Source organism: Ascaphus truei, chromosome 4 (genome assembly GCF_040206685.1).
Source record: "Ascaphus truei isolate aAscTru1 chromosome 4, aAscTru1.hap1, whole genome shotgun sequence".
In the NCBI taxonomy this organism is placed as follows: domain Eukaryota; kingdom Metazoa; phylum Chordata; class Amphibia; order Anura; family Ascaphidae; genus Ascaphus; species Ascaphus truei.
The window spans coordinates 24,455,524-24,474,863 of record NC_134486.1 but is presented as its reverse complement, the minus strand read 5'-3'; the positions used below and the strand labels follow the sequence as shown (position 1 = coordinate 24,474,863).

General features: G+C 41.4%; 1 protein-coding gene across 1 annotated transcript in view; it reads left to right on the top strand.

Moving 5' to 3' along the window:
- Positions 1 to 19,340, top strand: part of ALK (ALK receptor tyrosine kinase) — a 797,030-nt gene that overhangs the window by 699,572 nt on the left and 78,118 nt on the right. The window contains exons 13-18 of the mRNA XM_075595436.1: positions 818 to 965; positions 7,465 to 7,596; positions 8,814 to 8,958; positions 11,653 to 11,835; positions 16,592 to 16,690; positions 17,674 to 17,826. Of these exons, the coding sequence (XP_075451551.1) occupies positions 818 to 965; positions 7,465 to 7,596; positions 8,814 to 8,958; positions 11,653 to 11,835; positions 16,592 to 16,690; positions 17,674 to 17,826 (860 nt within the window). The remainder of the gene's footprint in view (positions 1 to 817; positions 966 to 7,464; positions 7,597 to 8,813; positions 8,959 to 11,652; positions 11,836 to 16,591; positions 16,691 to 17,673; positions 17,827 to 19,340) is intronic.

The following is a 19,340-nucleotide window of genomic DNA, read 5'->3' as shown; positions in this document are numbered from 1 at the left end:
AAATGGCAGGCGTAACCTTTATTCAAAACAGCCAAATCTACCCTTACTGTCACAATCTAAGTATGTATTTAGTGGGGGATTGTGTAGGCATTGTGGGGAATTGTGTGTGGCCAAGGGGGAGGAGGGAAGGAGTGTGTGGAGGGAGAGGGATTGATTGAGAGGGAAGTAAATGAGTGATAGCAAAGGAAGGGGGAGTGAGAGGGGTGTAAGGGAGAGAGGAAGAGAGAGGGTGCCTGGAGAGATGAGTGTGATGGGGGGAGAGGGAGGTAGAGGAGGAAGCTTGCAAGACCGCTGACACAGGGGGGGGGGGCAGTCAAAACCATAATCCTGAGCCCCAGGAAATCTGTCGGCGACCCTGGGTACTGTGAAATAGGAGTTCTGAGAAATAATATTGAACACTAACGAGATCAGTAAAAGTGCTATATCGCTTAATGTTTATAGCATCTGCATTATAGCTTTCAAATGGGACAGTTTCTCAAACCAACATACCTGTATCAACTTAGTTGTAGAGAAGTCCTATAGGATAAGCTGTGAAATACATTGCATCACAATTATCTCCAAAATGGTCTTCAAAATTGAAGATGACTAATACATATCCTGGTTTGCACATAACATGTTGTCTCTGCTCTGATCTAAATCCATGGCACAAACTGATTAAGCGCTTCAGATAAACGGATTGTCAGGTGGGAGCTGGAATCAGAGGGAAGATGAGTTATTTTAAGTCCTGCCTTAGGTTACACACAGTTTTTTTTTGTTTTTTGTTTTATTGCCTAATCATTGGTGAAAAAAAGTTAACCGCCTTTCTTTATTATTTTAGGATTTCAGGTTATGGAGCAGCTGGTGGGAAAGGGGGCAAAACGTCTTCAAGGGCTCATGGTACCTCCATCCTGGGGATATTTAAGCTTCAAAAGGATGACATCCTTCACATATTGGTTGGACAGCAGGGAGAAGATGCCTGCCCTCGTGTAAGAGAATATACTAATAAGAGTCTGGGTTTTTTTCATCAATATATTGAAATTTGGTCAAATGAAATACAGTAGTCATTCTAAGTTAATGTCCTCTATGCAATCACGACATTAGCTCGTTCTAGATTGTTTGTATGTTCTCCTAGACTCGTTTGTATGTTCTCCTAGACATGTTTGTATGTTCTCCTCGACTCGTTCGTATGTTCTTTTGGCAGCAGTACAAAAACATGCAGTGAGAAGAATTGTGGCACAGAGAGAAGATGTCTTTGTTATTCTAGTTCCAGGTGGATAATGTTTCTCAGAGTTTCAGATTCTCTAACCTTACGACATACGATACAAACGTCTGACATGTAGAGATGAGGCTTTAGATTTATCACAGCGCTATTAATACTATGTTTAGGGGACACTTTCAAGAACAGTCTCTCCTGGATTTACAAATACTTATACAAGTAAAAATATCCAAATCAGACCAAAGGGCAAAACCTCACAGAGCATATAAAGAAGAAAAAAGACACAATATAGTGTAACATGTTCTCCAGTGAATAAAAGTGATATAAAGTGGTAACCAATGCACTCACAAGTGTAATCAGGCTTCAAGCATTTGGATAGTATATATATATATATATATATAGTGGCAAACGGCTCCCTTTGTTTAGCGCTGCCGTTTGCCCAGGCTCTTCGCGACACTGTCCTCTAGGATTATAAATGAGACAATAGGATAATACGAAGCATTGTATTGCTTAACTCAGGCTTCTGTCTGCTTTATTTCATCCCACTAAGGGACTGCGGCTTTAACAGGTATATATTGGAGGCACTCAGCCACTAACCTTCAGCAGTTTGTTCTTATATCAGTGACACAATATTTCATACAGCCTGTCACTTTAAGAAAACAAAATCATAAAAGTAAAGCCTATCCCTTTTAGGGAAACTAACTATTCAGCAGCATAAGCCTCTCTACTTGTCACAGACCAACTAACCTGGTTCCCAGTTTTAACAACACACTCCTGTTTAGGGTTACTGTATGCTTAATAATATCGACAGTCTTTAGGCACAGACATAGACATTGATTTCTTATCTGATAGATGGGGACAGCGTCCCAATAGATTCTCTACAATCCTTACAATACTGCAACACATGAAGGGGGCATCCTCCCCAAACTGGATACAGGGGAGCAACATACCCACAGCCGCCAGGCTCTAGGAGAGAGACTGAAACAGCAAACCTATCTGCCATAAATACCTGTTCCTGCAATTAGGTGAGCAGGTGAGGGGAAACCAGAACCACTATAAACTCTGGTCTGGACTTTCCATCCACCAGCCTCGGTAAACGTGAAGCTGTGGGATGGATCCTTTTCCATTATGTCTGCACCCAAACCAGACAGAAAGCTGCCTAATTTCTGAGACTACAGTATGTCACAATATATTATTAAACACACTCACAGACATCTGTGGATAATGAGCATAGAAATGGCAGATCAAGGGGCTTCAGCACAGCTCCAGTATTGGAGAATAGTGGTGTTACAGACTCCTCACCACCTCAGATCTTTCTCAGAGGTACTTCCATCGGGTTGGAGCAGACCTCGGCGGGCTTGAAGTGACGTCACTTCCGTAGTCCGTCTCCGTGCTTTCCCTCCAGAAACTCTGCTCACTCGATTCCGTAGTCCTATGCTTATCACTACAGTGGTGGCTTCCTCAGAGGATCAGTACATGGCCACACCGGTCGGTGCCCATGACATCACAAGTTAGTTAAAGGGGCAGAATCTCCTAAATACCTTTACCTGGGAGGGATTTAGGAGATTGTGTCTCTTTAATTAATTTGGCCAAATGACTGTCTGGCAAAATCTGTTATGTCAACATTAAAGGCCGCAATCACATGGTTGCTATGCCAGGTGATGCTATTACCAGTATTTTGCGACAGCCCTTTTCCCACTATAAAAGGCCAGGGCTCTCACAAAAGACTGGAACTTGAAGCAGAGGCCACGTCTGGTTTCTGAAGAAAGAAGATGTCTAAAGCAATAGATGAAGAAAGAAAATGTTAAAAGATATACTTACAGATGAAGAATCTTCAATCAACGGAGGATCGAGGACATCGGTGAAGCTAAAGGTCCATTGTCACCAGGACACGCATGGCCTCAAATTACAAATACAGTAGGCCATCAGCCTTGGATTCATTTGGCTTTTTGCTTTGTCTTGGGAATTTTTTTGTTTATTTTTGCCATCGGGCGCGTGGATTCATTTTATTTTTGCTGGTTTCGTGATTTTACCATTTTATGGATTTTGGCCATCGGACCTTTGGTAAAAGGTAAATTGTTTTGTTTGTGTATACTGTATGTGCATATACAGCTGAACCCCATTATAACGCGGTTCATGGGGTCCACAAACCCGAGACCGCGTTATAACCGGGATCGCGTTAAAATCTCACCGGCATCTAGATCTCTCTCCTCTTTGCAGATGTCAGCTCTCTCCTCTCTCCTCACTTCATAGGGCTGTGTCCACGTGCTCTTCTCTCTGCAGCTGGCAAAAATTGACGCCGCACATGACAGCTGCAGGGAGGAAAGCGAGGAGAGCACGTGGACAGCTGCAGAGCTGCAGAGAGGAGAGCACGTGGGCTCCTATGAAGTGAAGAGAGAGATCTAGATGCCGGTAAGTCCTCGCGCTGCAAAATTGAAGTTTTAAAATCGGGAGCCATGTTCCGACAGCGTTATAAGCTGATTCGCATTGTAGTGGATCGCGCTATAACGGGGTTGAGCTGTATTACAAATACAGTGGTGAGAAAAAGTTTTTGAACCCCAATGATAATTACGGAAATTCCATATATCCAATAGGGTTTATATTAACCAATTCCATGTCTTTTGAAACAAAATGATGTATGAATTAGACAAACAATGAGTAATTAAGAATCAGGGTATAGTATGTGCAAAAGAAGTGAAACCAGGGTTTTTTCGCTAAATTAAAGGAGATAATTATAATCAGGTGTATCTTCAGGTGTGAGTTTTGAAGGCCCCACCCTATATAAAGATCAGAAACTTTGTGAGTTTGGGCTTCACCATACAAGTGTGTGGAAACACGTCATGTCACGATCAAAGGAAATCTCTGAGGTTCTCAGAATATCAGTTATTCATGCTCTTCTGTCTAGAAATGATTACAAATCAATTTCTAAGGCTTTTGGGCCCTACAAATCCACTGTCAGACAAAAGGAGGATGAACAAGACCACAGTCACTCTACCCAGGACTGGTCGTCCTACCAAAACTCTCCAAGAATAAACCAGCAAATCATCCATGAAGTCACAAAGATGCCCAGAGTAACATCCAAGGGTCTGCAGGCCACTCTCGCCTTGGCTAATGCAAGTGTTAATGACTCAACTATAAGAAAAAGACTGAACAAGAATTGTGTTCATGGAAGGATAGCCAGGAGGAAACCACTGCTCTCTAAAAATAACTTTGCTGCCCGTCTGAAGTTTGCCAAAGAGCGCATATATGATTTGCAAGACTTCTGGAACAATGTTCACTGGACAGATGAGTCACAGGTAGAACTTTTTGGCCCGATGGGATTAAGGGGTGGTTGACTCCTAGTATATCACAGCGGTTGTACCGCTATGACATACAATGGGTAGTAAGGTAGTTAGGGTATTTGTATTAACCTCTTAGTTATTCTGCTGTTTGCTCCCTGCTCTGTCCTTTGGCTTGATCGACTACTCTTCTGTTTACCGCCTGTCCTGACCTTTGATCATCTAACTACCCCATCTACCTGCTCCTTCACGATCTCTCTGCCTACATTGCACCACGCATCCGGACCAACGAGATGCCTATTGATCCATTACTACAGACTCTCCCCCACGTGGATACTATTTCGAACCCTGACAATGACTTCATGACCACTATGGCTTCCAAAGGGTTAATATGCAGGTCTTGGCTACATTTTTTTTTGCCTGGTCCATGGTACTCCCTTCTGCTAAGGCAATATAGGAAGCCAAAGTGGCCAAATTCAGAGCCCTGGATAAGGCCAAAAAATGTCAGCGACTCGGCGTTAGGTGCTGGAAACACCTAACACCAGGTATAACCATGACCTAAAATAACAACGCATTAAGGCCTATGCTAATTTTAACGTCTGCTAGGACATGCATTGAGGTGGTCCACACCTCATTTGCGTACCATTCGTACTAACCGCAATTAAAGTTAACGACAGGCCATCTTTGCTGGAAGCCAGCACAAAGCATCTTTAGGGATCTGTGCTGATGATCTTTGCTGAGGTTTACATCTCGTTAAGTCACTAACGGGGCTCCGTGGCACTGCCACTTAATGATAAAAGTAAAGGAAATGATTGCATTGTTAACTGTGTGTTACCTGACTTCTCACTATGTTGGGGCCTACGTCCATATTGTGGGATGTTCAACATATACAACTCCTTGAGGCCCAGGTCCATAAAGGGTGCTAAACTTTAGCACCCCTTTACTCCCATTCATACGAGTTTACTTTTGTTAATCTTGGCCTTCGTTTTAATACTGTGCCCAAAAGGGACAGTAACATTTCCTTAGAAGCCTTCTCCAGGGTGAAACATTTACACACACATTGCTGTTCAGCAGTACATCTTCATCTAACCCCCCTCACCTGTTTTGGAAAGTTATGTCGCAGTCTGATCGTGGCTACTGCAAATAGGACACCAATTATTCCAATTTTAATACAAGTTGTAATGACACTATACAGTTAGGGTTGCCAGGTGTCCGGTATTGGACTGGACTGTCCTGTATTTGGATACTCTGTCCAGTAAAAAATGAGAGGTACTGTAATACTGGACATGGATGTGTCCGGTATTTTCCTCCCTGGACATAGTGTCCTGACGCACCTTTCACCATTGAGTCCAGTATTTTTGGAGAAGACACCTGGCAACCCTATGTACAGTCCCCAAACTTTTCTCCAAAATATTTTTTCGAACTGGCATTTCATATTCAATTTCATCCTTAATCAAGGAAATTCTGCGTCCCATAATAAAAGTAGCATGTTCATTTGCAACGTGTAGTTCTCCTACGGATCTATTGGCTGTTAATACTAATACTATTGCATACGAATGTAGCTACTTAATTGGAGTGCAATCAGTAGCTGTACAGCATACCTTTCGATAAGGACGGGCTTTTATAAATATAATTGTAATTTCTGTGTTCCTGAGGTTCAGTACTCTTCATCATTGTATTACAAAGTCGCTCTGCATTCAAGCTTTAAAACTCAATTAGAATGAAGGGTTCAATAAAGTAGAGCTTTTTTTTTCTGTCCATTAATTTTCTTTTCAACATATATAATTACTTTCAGGACTTATTCAAAGGTTACCGATTATGAATAAAACTTCCAATTTGTGTAGATGCAGTAATATGATCATCCACATAGGGAGGTAAGAATTGAGTTATGTACTTCTTAAGGATTAGCATAATTTAGCAATTTTAATAACGTGTATTTTTTTCAATATACAGTGTCAGCTGTCAGAGAGAAGTTTGCAGTCTCTGCATATTTTTAATACAAATGCTTGTTTGTATGACACATTTTTACTGTTCTGTTACACTAAATTCCCTCCAGTAGTATTCACAGAATTGTTGCCAGTAGGAATTGAGGGGGCTACAGTAATTACCGAGCTTCTGCACTAGTTGCTTTGACTTTAAAATGTCTTTTAGAGTCATTAAGAGTAGGGTAATGTACCGGAATATAACATGTGAAGGGTGCTAATGCTTTTTGCCCTGGAGAAAGTAAAATAAGTACAGTGTAGTTTGGAGAGCAGGAACTGGATGCCCGTATGATATGGTGGTATCTATTTTAGTAATATTTTCCTTCATTTTTTTTTCATAAACCCTTAAACTTCCCCATTTGGGGTTAAACAAAGCAATTGGTGACATTTGACAGAATAAACAGGTATTTTCATTTGAAGGTGATGCTAAAGGACAAAATAGTCAATTAAGATCAAAATACCCCCAAAACATACAGAAGAAGACGTTTTTTTCCGGCTGATTTTTCCGTTTAATCAATGGTTACAGTTTCACGTCCAATTTAGGACAACTTGCTTAAAATTCCTACTTGTGGATTGTGCTTAGATACGGATTACATTGTTCTCCATATATACAGTATTTGTGTCATCATCTACATACTGTAAATCCAGACATGCTTCTGTTTTTTAACGACTCTTGTGGTTATTCTTAATCTTACATAATGATAAATGTTATTGGATGAGCCCTGAGCAGTGAATAGGACTTCCAATCACCAGGTACATCCAGTGATGTGACCACCACTGTCAATTGACTTGCAAACATGCATGCGGCTGATGGCCAGCTTGAGTCAGAACAAATCCACCAAATATGTTGATATCTGTCGAAGAATAACCAGTGTGACAGTATCATGCACCGGGATACTCGCAGTGTACAATATGTATTATAGAAAAGACATCCGCTAGGGAATATTGCTGCTATATGATTCAACTTGAGATACAACACAGTAGCAGAAATGATATTTTCTCTCTGCAGGCTAACTCTGTTCTGCAACTGGTTTGCATTGGGGAAAATAATGAGATTGAAGAAGAAATCCGGATTAATGGGAGTGTAAATGAATGGGCAGGAGGAGGCGGAGGAGGTGGAGGTGCAACATATGTATTTAAGGTGAAGTATTTCATTTTTCCCCCCCCCTTTTCTTTCTGATTTACATAAAACATATATAGACTCATTTAAACCCACACAAAGGCAACAGTTCACCAAACGCTCCCTATATATTACATTTATTTGGAGGCAACTGGAAAATCTAAATGGGAACTTAAAACATTCAATATTCTATACGTTTTAATGGTAGCTTTACCTTTGAAAACTGGCTGCGTTGTACACATACACTACAGTAACATAATAGAAATATTGCTTTTAATTATTGTTTGTTGCTTAATTGATGTCTCTCTCAGTCTCTGAGTGTCCAATTCAATGTAATTTGCAGCATCTGCCTGTAGGATATCGTACAAAAAAATGTATGTTTCTGACACATGCTCACCAGTAACAGGAATGCTACAGTCCTCAGCTGTTTAATAAAATAGACTTATTTAGCACAATGAAACTTATTTCAGCAAGTACAAGTCATTCGCTCGGTTCATAGGCAGGTTTTATGGAAATATAGGTTGCATTCAATGTGCATTCTCAACACTATCATTGAGGATTACTATTACTGCACCAAGATGATGATTGAAGATTGTACTGAAATTATGTATTTTGCTGGCTTCACTGTACCACAATCTGTAATGCATAATGAATGCAAGCGTAGGAAATAGAGCTTACGGCCTTCCACAAATACGGAAATTCTGCTTCCCAGCAAAGTTTTTCCACTCACCTCGGATTCAGAATACGGCGCGGCGGGCGGAGGCACAGGCATAAAACATGAAGCAGCTCAAATTGCCATCGACAGAGGGGGACTTTGATCAGTAAACGATTATTCAGTGGTGCTCAACTCCATTCCTCAAGACCCCCCAACAGGCCAGCTTTTAAGGCTAGCCCAGCTTAAGCACAGGTGACTCAGTCAAAGAGCTACCTGTGCTGAGCTGGGGTATCCTTTAAACCTGACCTGTTGGGAAGGTCTTGAGGACTGGAGTTGAGCACCCCTGGATTAAGTGATACATTATATTGGTGTTGGCTTCTCTTCTCGTTTACCTTCTTTTAGTTGTCCGCTTCCCATTCCTTTATTCACTGCATGCTCTCGGTTACTGGAGAATGCAATGGAATAATGCGGTCAATGTCCATCTCTGTGATCGTGGTCTCTGCGTGCAATCATTACAGCTCGTTGCTTATGACTTCCCTATATTTTATTGTCCACATGTCATTGTCCACATGAATCCTAGTAGATGGAGAATGGAGAACCTGTCCCATTACTGGTAGCTGCAGGAGGGGGTGGAAGAGCCTACAGGGCCAAGGCAACCATCGTTCACCCAGAAATGCTAGAGAATGATCATTCTATACCTGGACTGAATGGAAAATCGGGAGCTGCAGGTAGGAAAACTGTAGATGGTGGCTTTAGAGTGTAAGCTCTTCAGGGCAGGGACGCCTTTTCTTAATGTTACTTGTATCCACGAAGCACTTATTCCCATTATGTGTTATTTGTTATTTGATATTATTATGTCACGTGTATTACTGCTGTGAAGCGTTGTGTACATTAATGGCGCTGTATAAATAAATAAAGATATACATACAGACATACACACTGGATAGAGAATAACTGCATACAGTAAAACTAGAGTTGCTCACAAGTTCTGGGGTCGTGCCTCTAAAATATTGTCATGCTTTAGTTTTGCCTAAAGCAGGTTTCCTTTAATATTTGATTGTTTGTTTTTTCTTATTTAAGTATTTGTCATTGTATAATCTATTCAGCAGAAGTAACGATAATTAAAAGAAACTGCGCGTATAGTTTGAGAAAGCATTGTAGACATTATATGTATATATTTTGGATTATAAAAAATAAACGGAAGAAGTGGATACAAAAAGGAAATAAGGACCTAGTTGTGGCCCAAGAGTTATGGATCAACTGAAACCTGAAGATAAGTTGCAAGCATATAATAAAGATAGGAGGAATGGGTGAAGCATTCACATGATGGAGAGCTGGTTGTGAGCTTATTCGATACTTCAATGTGTTTTCTGGGATCAGTGAAGAGCAGTAGCAACCGAGAAAAACACTAAAAGTATTACAAGTATGACTTCTGATGAGGTGTCATGTTAGTCTTTGCTCTAGAAGAGCTGTGGAAAAGAAGATTAATCTCTACAATCTGGCTTCCGCACTGCTCACTCCACTGAAACAGCTCTCACTAAAATAACTAATGACCTCCATGCTGCCAGAGACAGAGGTCATTACACTCTGCTCATATTACTGGACCTCTCTGCAGCATTTGATACTGTGGACCACCCTCTTCTCCTTCACATTTTCCATACTCTTGACATTCATACCAAAGCTCTATCCTGGATCTCCTCTTACCTCTCCCATTGTACTTTCAGTGTCTCTTTTGCTATCTCACTGTGAAGGTACCCCAGGGCTCTGTCTTGGGACCCCTTCTCTTTTCTCTTTACACACTCTCTCTAGGTGACCTAATCACATCTCTTGGGTTCAAAAATCACCTCTATGCTGATGACACACAAATTAACTTTTCTACCCCTGACCTTACACCTGCTGTATAGACTAAAGTTTCTGAATGTCTCTCGGCTGTATCATCCTGGATGGCCCTCCGCCGACTTAAACTTAACATGGCATAAACAGAGCTCCTCATACTTCCTCCCAAACCTGGCACTATTTTCTCCTTCCACATTACTGTTGGAAGTACTATCATTCACCCAGTAGCCCAAGCACGCTGCCTAGGGGTCACACTCGACTCCTCTCTCACATTATCTTCTCACATTCAAAAGGTAGCAAAAAACTGTTGTTTTTTCCTCCACAATATTAACAAGATACGCCCTTTTCTCTGTTGCTCGACTGCAAAAACTCTGACACAGACCCTCATTCTCTCCCGTCTTGACTACTGTAACCTCCTGCTGTCTGGCCTTCCTGCCTCTCACCTGTCTCCTCTACAATCTATCTTAAATGCTGCTGCCAGAATCACTCTACTATTTCTGAAATCTGTCTCAGCGTCTCCCCTGCTGATATCCCTCTCCTGGCTATCAAATCCCATATCACACGCTCAATTCTCCTCCTCACTTTTAAAGCTTTACACTCTTCTACCCCTCCTTACATCTCAGACCTAATTTCTCGCTATACACCATCCTGACTCTTACGTTCTGCTCAAGGATGTCTTCTCTCTACCCCTTTTGTATCTAAAGCCCTCTCCCACCTTAAACCCTTTTCACTGACTGCCCCACACCTCTGGAATGCCCATCCCCTCAATATCCGACTAGCACCCTCTCTATCCACATTTAAGACCCACCTCAAAACACACCTGCTTAAGGAAGCATACGAGTAGCTTAATGGCTGATAATTAACACCTCATTCATTAACCTTGGCCATTGCAGATGCACTTACCAGAATACCTTCCTACTGTCTCTGTATGTTCTTCCTAGCAAGAAATTCGATTGTAAGCTCTTTGGAGCAGGGACACCTTTTCCTAAATGTTACTTTTATGTCTGAAGCCCTTCTCCCCTTTATGTGTTATTTATATTATTTGTTATTTATATGATTGTCACGTATATTACTGCTGTGAAGCGCTACAGTATTTACATTAATGGCGCTATATAAATAAAGACATACAATACAATCTCGAGTGGGTATGTAAATTAGTGTAATTTAAGTCGATCTGACAATAGATACACCTGTAGAGCAACGAAGGATTATGGAAACTAATCAATTTCATTTGGAAGGCTATGGGGCTTATACAACATGCCCTGAAGTGGCCGATCAAAACTTTCTTTCAAGTCAATGGGACTTGGGTCGATCCGCTTCAGGGCTTATACAATAAGCTCTTTAGATGGAGAAATAAGTAGTTTAAGGAGGAATTGAGAATTTGTTGAAGAAATTTTAATATTACTGGATGTGTGATCTGTGTCTGGTGGCAGAAACGAAGGCTAAATTGTGTGTTGACATTTTACACCCCAATGAAAACAAATGGTATTAACCCAACTGGAAATGAATGGCTATAAACTGGAGAGTCTGATGTGAAAAATTTGAGCTGGTATTTCAATCACTAACGCTATTTCTCTCCATTTCAGGTGGTGGAGGTGGCTGGAGTGACCTCACTTCCTTTCCGTGGGCGGGAAAGTCCCTACTGGAAGGTGCCACCGGAGGAGACTCCTGCCCCCAGGCCATGAAGAAGTGGGGGTGGGAGACAAGAGGGGGTTTCGGTGGGGGTGGAGGGGGGTGCTCTTCAGGTGGAGGAGGCGGAGGATACATAGGTAAAGATGCTTCAAGTTCAAGGTCTTAACTGTCCTACTTTTGTTATTTACTGAACTTTTCTATTAAGCTTTTTCCTCAACAACTGAATTAATTAATCATTAAACAGGCATTTCATATAATACAAAGAAAAGGGGGGTTATACTTACCTAGTGGTGCTAAGTCTAAGGCCCTTTATGGTCTATCCAAGGCTTACCACTGCTTTGTAAATATGACCATGAGTAAACTAATAATATAATATGTTATATAATAGATATGAATGGATATGGAATAGCGGCTCAGAATTTAAATACCCACAATCCCCAGAGTAACTTCCAAAGCATTGTTTTCGTGCATACTTTGCAACCGTTTTTAAAGGAATGATTTTTCACGAAAATATCTGCACTGCATTAGAAATGCTATATGTGTCTTAAGGTGACCAAAATTAATATACAACAACATAGATTGATCGAAGCTCCAAATACTCAGACAATAGTGCAAAATGTCTCAACACAGAATTGTGCTCCAAAGTCATTTCTAGTGTTCTCACAAAGGTACTGCAGATGTACTGTAAATCAAACGTTTTCAAGGTTGAAGACCATCTCTTGTCTGCAGTTTGAACTATGACCTCTACGGATGCTTAAGACATCAGAAGGAAAAAAGAGCAATAGTATAACAGATTGTACTCGAATTGTAAAGTTTTAAATCTCACGTAACACATTCACAAACAAAGGTGAGTTAAAAGCATTGGGATGGATAAAGGTCACTCGAGCCTCCGATCAGTGCAGTCATGGTGTTGCGTTCCTGTCCCAGTGCACTCTATCGTGCTTTGACTCCACCCTCCTGCAGCTCCCCGGTCAGTGGGCACTAGCTTTCCTGGGTCTGATTTGAATATGCGGTGCTCGGTACTGCCTCAAAGTGTCTGTCCACTTCAATCGCCCAACGCGTTTCACTGCAGTTGTGCCGCTTCCTCAGGGGCTCCTGGCTTTCTCCAGTAAGTGTAAAACATACAGGACACCTACAAGCTCATATTGAACCCCCAAAATAACCACAACATATATATAAGCATATAAGTGTCACAGAGGAGTGCTACTGAGCATGGCAATATATATTTAAAACCAGAGACAGAACATGAAACACAGACAGAGCTCAGTGCACATCCAGTGAAACCTATACACGGTACAGGGCCTGAATATATGTATAGATATCTATTAAATAAAATGGTCTTTTAGTTTAACATTTTGGCCAAAGTGTTGTAAGCCCTTGAGCCACTACACGGCAGACCACATCTCAAGGGTATCTAACACTAATATAAATTCTTAATAACCTGTGCATTACAAGGAAAAATGATTTATAATAAATCTGTCAAAATTAGTTGCATAGTTCTAAGTCTGATTGACGCTCTTATTAACCTGTACATTACCAGGGAAAGCACTCTGTATTAGATTTGTCACAATCAAACTGCAAGCAGGCAAGTTCCCCTGAGAGTGGGAGATGCAATGGAGTGAGCTTTTAACCATTTGAAAGTGGGAGGGGGTGAGCTTCAACTAGGTAGGAGGAGCCACCCTCCAATCAGCTAACACCAGCTGAACAAGAATTGTAAAACATACAGGACACCTACAAGCTCATATTGAACCCCCAAAATAACCACAACATATATATATATATTTATATATATATATATAAGTGTCACAGAGGAGAGCTGCTGAGCATGGCAATATATATTTAAAACCAGAGACAGAACATGAAACACAGACAGAGCTCAGTGCACATCCAGTGAAACCTATACACGGTACAGTGCCTAAATATATATGTATAGATATCTATTAAATAAAATGGTCTTTTAGTTTAACATTTTGGCCAAAGTGTTGTAAGCCCTTGAGCCACTACATGGCAGACCACATCTCAAGTGTACCTAATACTAATATAAATTCTTAATAACCTGTGCATTACCAGGAAGAATGATTTATAATAAATCTGTCAAAATTAGTTGCATAGTTCTAAGTCTGATTGAAGCTCTTATTAGGCACTGTACCGTGAATAGGTTTCACTGGATGTGCACTGAGCTCTGTCTGTGTTTCATGTTCTGTCTCTGGTTTTAAATATTTCTCCAGTAGTCCAAGTTTTTAAAGGGGCGCTCTGATGACATCAGCTGCACTGCTGAGTTTCTAATCAAACAGTCCCTTTGCAATTAAAATCTTAAATTCTAATGTAATGATAAGGTGGGATGGATGGATGTATGGAATATCCTTCTCATGTCATACATTATATACATATAGGTGTCAAAATCACAATACAAAAACACACAATCCCTGCAAGCTCTGAACCCAACACCCAGCACACATATATATATTTGTGTCAAAAGGAGTGCTATTGGGTGTGACCAAATGTACTGTATACAACAAAGAACAAAAAGCCCCAATGCAATATCCATATAATCAAATACTTATCTGTTAGTATTCTCATGAATAAGCGTCATTTAGTTAAACTCTTTGGCCAAAGCATTATAATCCTGCAGCCACGTCACTGTGAAAGTTCTCATGTACCTCTGCAGTGAAGGGAGAAATGTCTCAATATACAGTACCAGTCTGCCATGAGAAAACCTGTTACTTAAAAAGTGGGATGGGTGAGCTATGAAACAGGGAGGAGGGGTCACTAACTTCCTAACAACTGTTACCAGTTGACAATTGGCAAGCACACACAATCCCTGCAAGCTCTGAACCCAACACCCACCATACATGTATATTTGTGTTAAAAGGAGTGCTTTTGGGTGAGACCAAATGTACTGTATACAAAATAAAATCACAATACAATCAGAAACAAATACATAAATATGAAAGGATATCTAACTGTCTAACGGATGAGTTGCCTTAAAATGAAAGATAGACAGAATTAAACAGCATACAGTAGTTACCCACATGGTAACATGACATCATGAGCATGCCCCTTTTAAAACTTGGACTTTAACTGAAGGGAGTCAGGAGCCCCTGAAGAAGCTGCACAACCACACTGAAGCGCGTAGGGCCATTGGATTGGTCGGACGCTATGAGGCAGAACCGAGCACCGTAGATTCATACATCAGACCCAGGAAAGAGAGAGCTGCAGGAGAACAGAGTCAAAGCGATAGAGAGTGCCGGGACAATCACGCTGACACCAAGACTTCACTGATGGGAGGCCCAGGGTGACCTTTATCCGTCCGAATGCTTTTAACTCACCTTTGTTTCTGTGTGTTACGTGAGTTTTGAAACTTTATACTTTGCGTAAAAACTGTTCTATACTATGGCTCTGTAACGTTTTTTTTTTTGTACCCCAATAACTGAGGCTACAAGGGCTGTCACTAATAGCCCTGAGATCCTGAGCACCTTTTCAGGGATAGTACACCAGAAATTGCAGACAATTATAAAAAAGTAAAAGAGTTTATTAACTGCTAAAGGGCTGTATATGGAGTTATACTTTGTTGCAACTCAAAGGTAGTTGGCAGCCAGCCTAGAACTTCGTTGTTATGGAAGTAGCTACTCCAGTGATTTTCAACCAGGGTTCCACGAGTACCCCTCAGGGGTTCCACGAGCACCCCTCAGGGGTTCAACGAGTACCCCTCAGGTTCCACGGCCGCCAAGGGCCTTCTTTTACTTCTTTTTTTTTTTTAACTCTCTTTTCAATTTTATATTTTTACAATGTGTGGATATCAGTGAAGTATTTAATATTTTGTGCACATACAGGTCTTTTTTGGTAATATGACTCATCACATTTCCTAACAAATTGGTGGCACATACCAGCAACGCGTTTGCTGCTCACCACAGGGGAGCGCATTGTCGCAATAGAGGGTGTGCACAGGCACATTGTGTCTGCGCTTTCCATACAGTAGTGCCTTCAGAGACTAGTATTAATCCCTGCCAGATCCCCTTCCCCCGGTTTGTGCTGATTCTCATCTCTTTAGATCAATTGATATTTTTATGCATTCTGGGACTGTTTTTTTCTCCCAAGGGTGCACGTGTATTCTTGTATACTTTGATATTACCTTACTAAAACATTGCTTTCTTGAAAAACGTCGCCTAAACGTGTGTGATCATTGGGTGCTGGGGTTGTTCCCTTTCATCAATTGTGTATTTCAGTCCATTCTGTGATGTGATGAAGACGCAGTTGGACTGAAACGTACAGTGCTTCCATTCCTAACCCTGATGAAGTTTGGTCTAAATTGTGCATCCGTCTACTTTAACCATGATGGAGGAGGCCCTTTTGAACGAAAACATTTCCACTATCGCAATGCCTGATGTTTTCTTTACTTTCACTTTCCAAGTCTGTGAATGTGTAAAATTATCCATGTGCTGCGCATGTATTCAGTCACTCTGAACAGGGCTGCGGCCAATGTATTGTTCTGTTAAACTAGCCATGGCTCATCTTGGTCAATTACCTGGACCACGGGTGGTGGCCAACTCCAGTCAACAAGGGTCACCAACCGGTCAGGTTTTAAGGATATCCCTGCTTCAGCACCGGTGACTCAATCAGTGGCTCAGTTGTTGACTGAGCCACCTGTGCTGAAGCAGGGATATCCTTAAAACCCGACAGGGGGGGGTTCCCTTTAGGACTGGAGTGGACCACTCCTGACCTGGACAGCACAGTAATTGAAATATTACAATCCCCTAAATTAAGGGGTGCCACCATTAGGGATGAATATGTTTGCTTCTTTAATTGATATTCACTGTTCTTATTCTGCATTGGTTTTGTAGATTGACACAGTAATGTGTTACATGTGTAATAATCGTTTTTCATTTGCCTCAGGGGGCAATGCTGCAGAAGAAAACAGCCCAGAAACGGATGGATTGGATGGCGTGTCCTTTATTTGCCAGCTTGGTTTTTTATACATGCCCCCATTGAAAGGTAAAAGCAGAAATCCTGTGTAAATGGCAGTGTCATTTAAGTGCTTCAGCTTATGTGCTTCAGGTTATTTCTCTTTGATAATCTTCCAAAATCCATTAGTGTGAGACCCAAAAGGTCGAAAAAGCTGTCTGTGAGCAGGTTTACTGGCTCCGCACTTCTTTAAATCACGCTGTGCTGAAAAGCTGTGTAATGCGGCAAGCATAAGCTTATAGGGGTCCTTGTTAATATGAACATGAAGCAAAAGGTGACACGGTGCACTCATTTGCATGTCATTTCCCAGAATCCCTTGCTGCAGTGGAAGCACTGTATGCTAGGAGATAAAGGAGGGTTGCAGACGTGTCTGAGACGTGTGAATGAGCTCACAAGTGGTATTTTTATTTGCTGTACACTGCACTGTGACGGGTTTTTGTCACTTTTTTTACCCACCATAATTTATATTGTGTGTGGTTTAAACACTTTATGAAAGCCGCATCTATTGAATACACAGTACCTTGATCTACCCCAATAATTGTTGTTGTTTTTTAAATTATTTTATTGTAAAGATATAGCTCCAAATACCACATTTTATAACTGCATTAAGAACTCCTCAGCTCCAGCGTCTGCACTCACCAGCCATGAGATAGTGTATGTAGGAAGCACAGTGTCTCCTCCCTGCAGCCACATTGCAATAGGAACCTTTTTATCACAGGGCCTTGTGTCTGGCGATAGCTGTGAAGAGCCGAGCCCAGATTTACATAATTGTGCTTAAGCCGTCACGTCTGCTAATAAACATCTCTATATAATATGGCATTGCTGTGTATGGTACTGCTGCTGGTCACATGATCACTGTCCCTCTAAATGATATATATATGACTTTTTGGGAAGGGGATTTCATCCGTGTCACAATGAAAGCCCCAGTAAGTAGCAGACAAAAACCCATTTGTTTCCTGACGAAATTGCTGTCAGCCGTCCTCTTCCTAATCTCCTGTCGTTTCTAATTTCAGTGACAGAGAGCCACGGCGAGGTGGAGATTAAGTTACACCTGAATTGCAGTCATTGTGAAAAGGACGTGTGTCACTTAGATCCAGAAACGCAGGAAATTGTCTGCCTGTGTGAGAATGGGGCAGCCCTGGCTGAGGATGGGGTATCCTGTACTGGTGAGGACATTCGGAGAAGGTTATATCGTCTGTAATATTGTGATTTGTTTCAACATAATATATATATATATATATATATATTTTATTTTATTTTTTTACTATATAACAATATACCCAGTGCTGCACATGGAATGCTGTAGTCCCATATTTTTCAACTTCAACTATTTTACCTCTGTATGAGGGGGAACAACCATAGTAGGTCCTGTCCATACAGCAAAATGAATTAACCTCCCAAGTTAAAAAGGTGGGGAAGGGCTTCCTCACCCTGACCTAATGTGAGGTGGGGGGGCTTGAGGGCTGGAGTTGAGAGTGCCTGCTGTAGTTCCAATGCTGAAAAAAAGCCTCCAATGTTGATGTTGATGTCTAAGGCCGCGGCCAGGGTGAAGCGGAGGGACCATACGCGCTCATACGCAACGCGATCGAAACCATGAATCACACTGTGATTGTCCATTGTGCGGGTGAGTGCGTGCGCGCGGGCACGTGCCCATGAGCGTTCTGCTTGCCAAGACAAGCACATTTAGATTTTTTTCGCACTTGCCCTGCTCACATGCAAGGTTCAGCCAATTAGGGCAAACCGCTCACGTGATGTCACGCCCCCCTATGCACGCAACTAGCAGGCCACGAATCGCCCGATCAACATGAGCGCCTGACGTCACGGAGCTCGAGCGCCAGCGCGCTCGCATTCACCCTGGCCGCAGCCTAAGACAAAGGGAGATACAACGACTTGCCCAAGGTCCTAAGGAGAACGGACACTGGCAGTTCATCCCAAGTTTAACAGTAAATAGTAAAACCATTGTATTGATGGTTCCTGATATGATCTTTGAACAAACTATCAGTCTTCCATGTTTATTTAACACATCAACATACAAGATACATACTGGATTCTTCTTAGTATGGTATAATTTTTAACAAACTCTTGCTATTTTAATGACATGATGCAATTAAAGTAAGTAATATCAAAATACATATATGATGTTATGCATGAAGTTACAGTACATATGAGCGATTTCAGTTAAATACTTGCATGCCAGTGTGTTGGTGTTTTATTTTCATAAATTTTTTCGTTAAGATAAGTTTGTGTTTTTGTAGTCGAAATCAGTATAATACTTATTATTTACATGGCATAACTGTGAGACTACCCTGTCCCCATTCAACACAGTGAGAACTGCTCCAATGTTAGAGTTCTCCTTGGCACAAAAGGTGATTCCAATAAGCGTGTCTCTAGAATCTCTCCCTAGATGAAGGTGGTTTATGGTGAAAGTCAGATTTTCATCCAGCTAGATCCTCACGTGATATATGAGAACAAAGTGAAAAAAGAAAACCCCAGTATAATATTGTCAGGGGAAGAAACAGTGATGCTCTGTAGCATCTGTAACTTCAAGAGTCACATTTACCCTTCCATGAATCAGCATGTGAATATGGATTAGATCGGTTCCGCTCATTTCCACTGTGTTGGCCTCTTGACTCAAGTGTTTCAACTTGTTAAGTTTGCTTGAATAGCCACTTTCCGCATC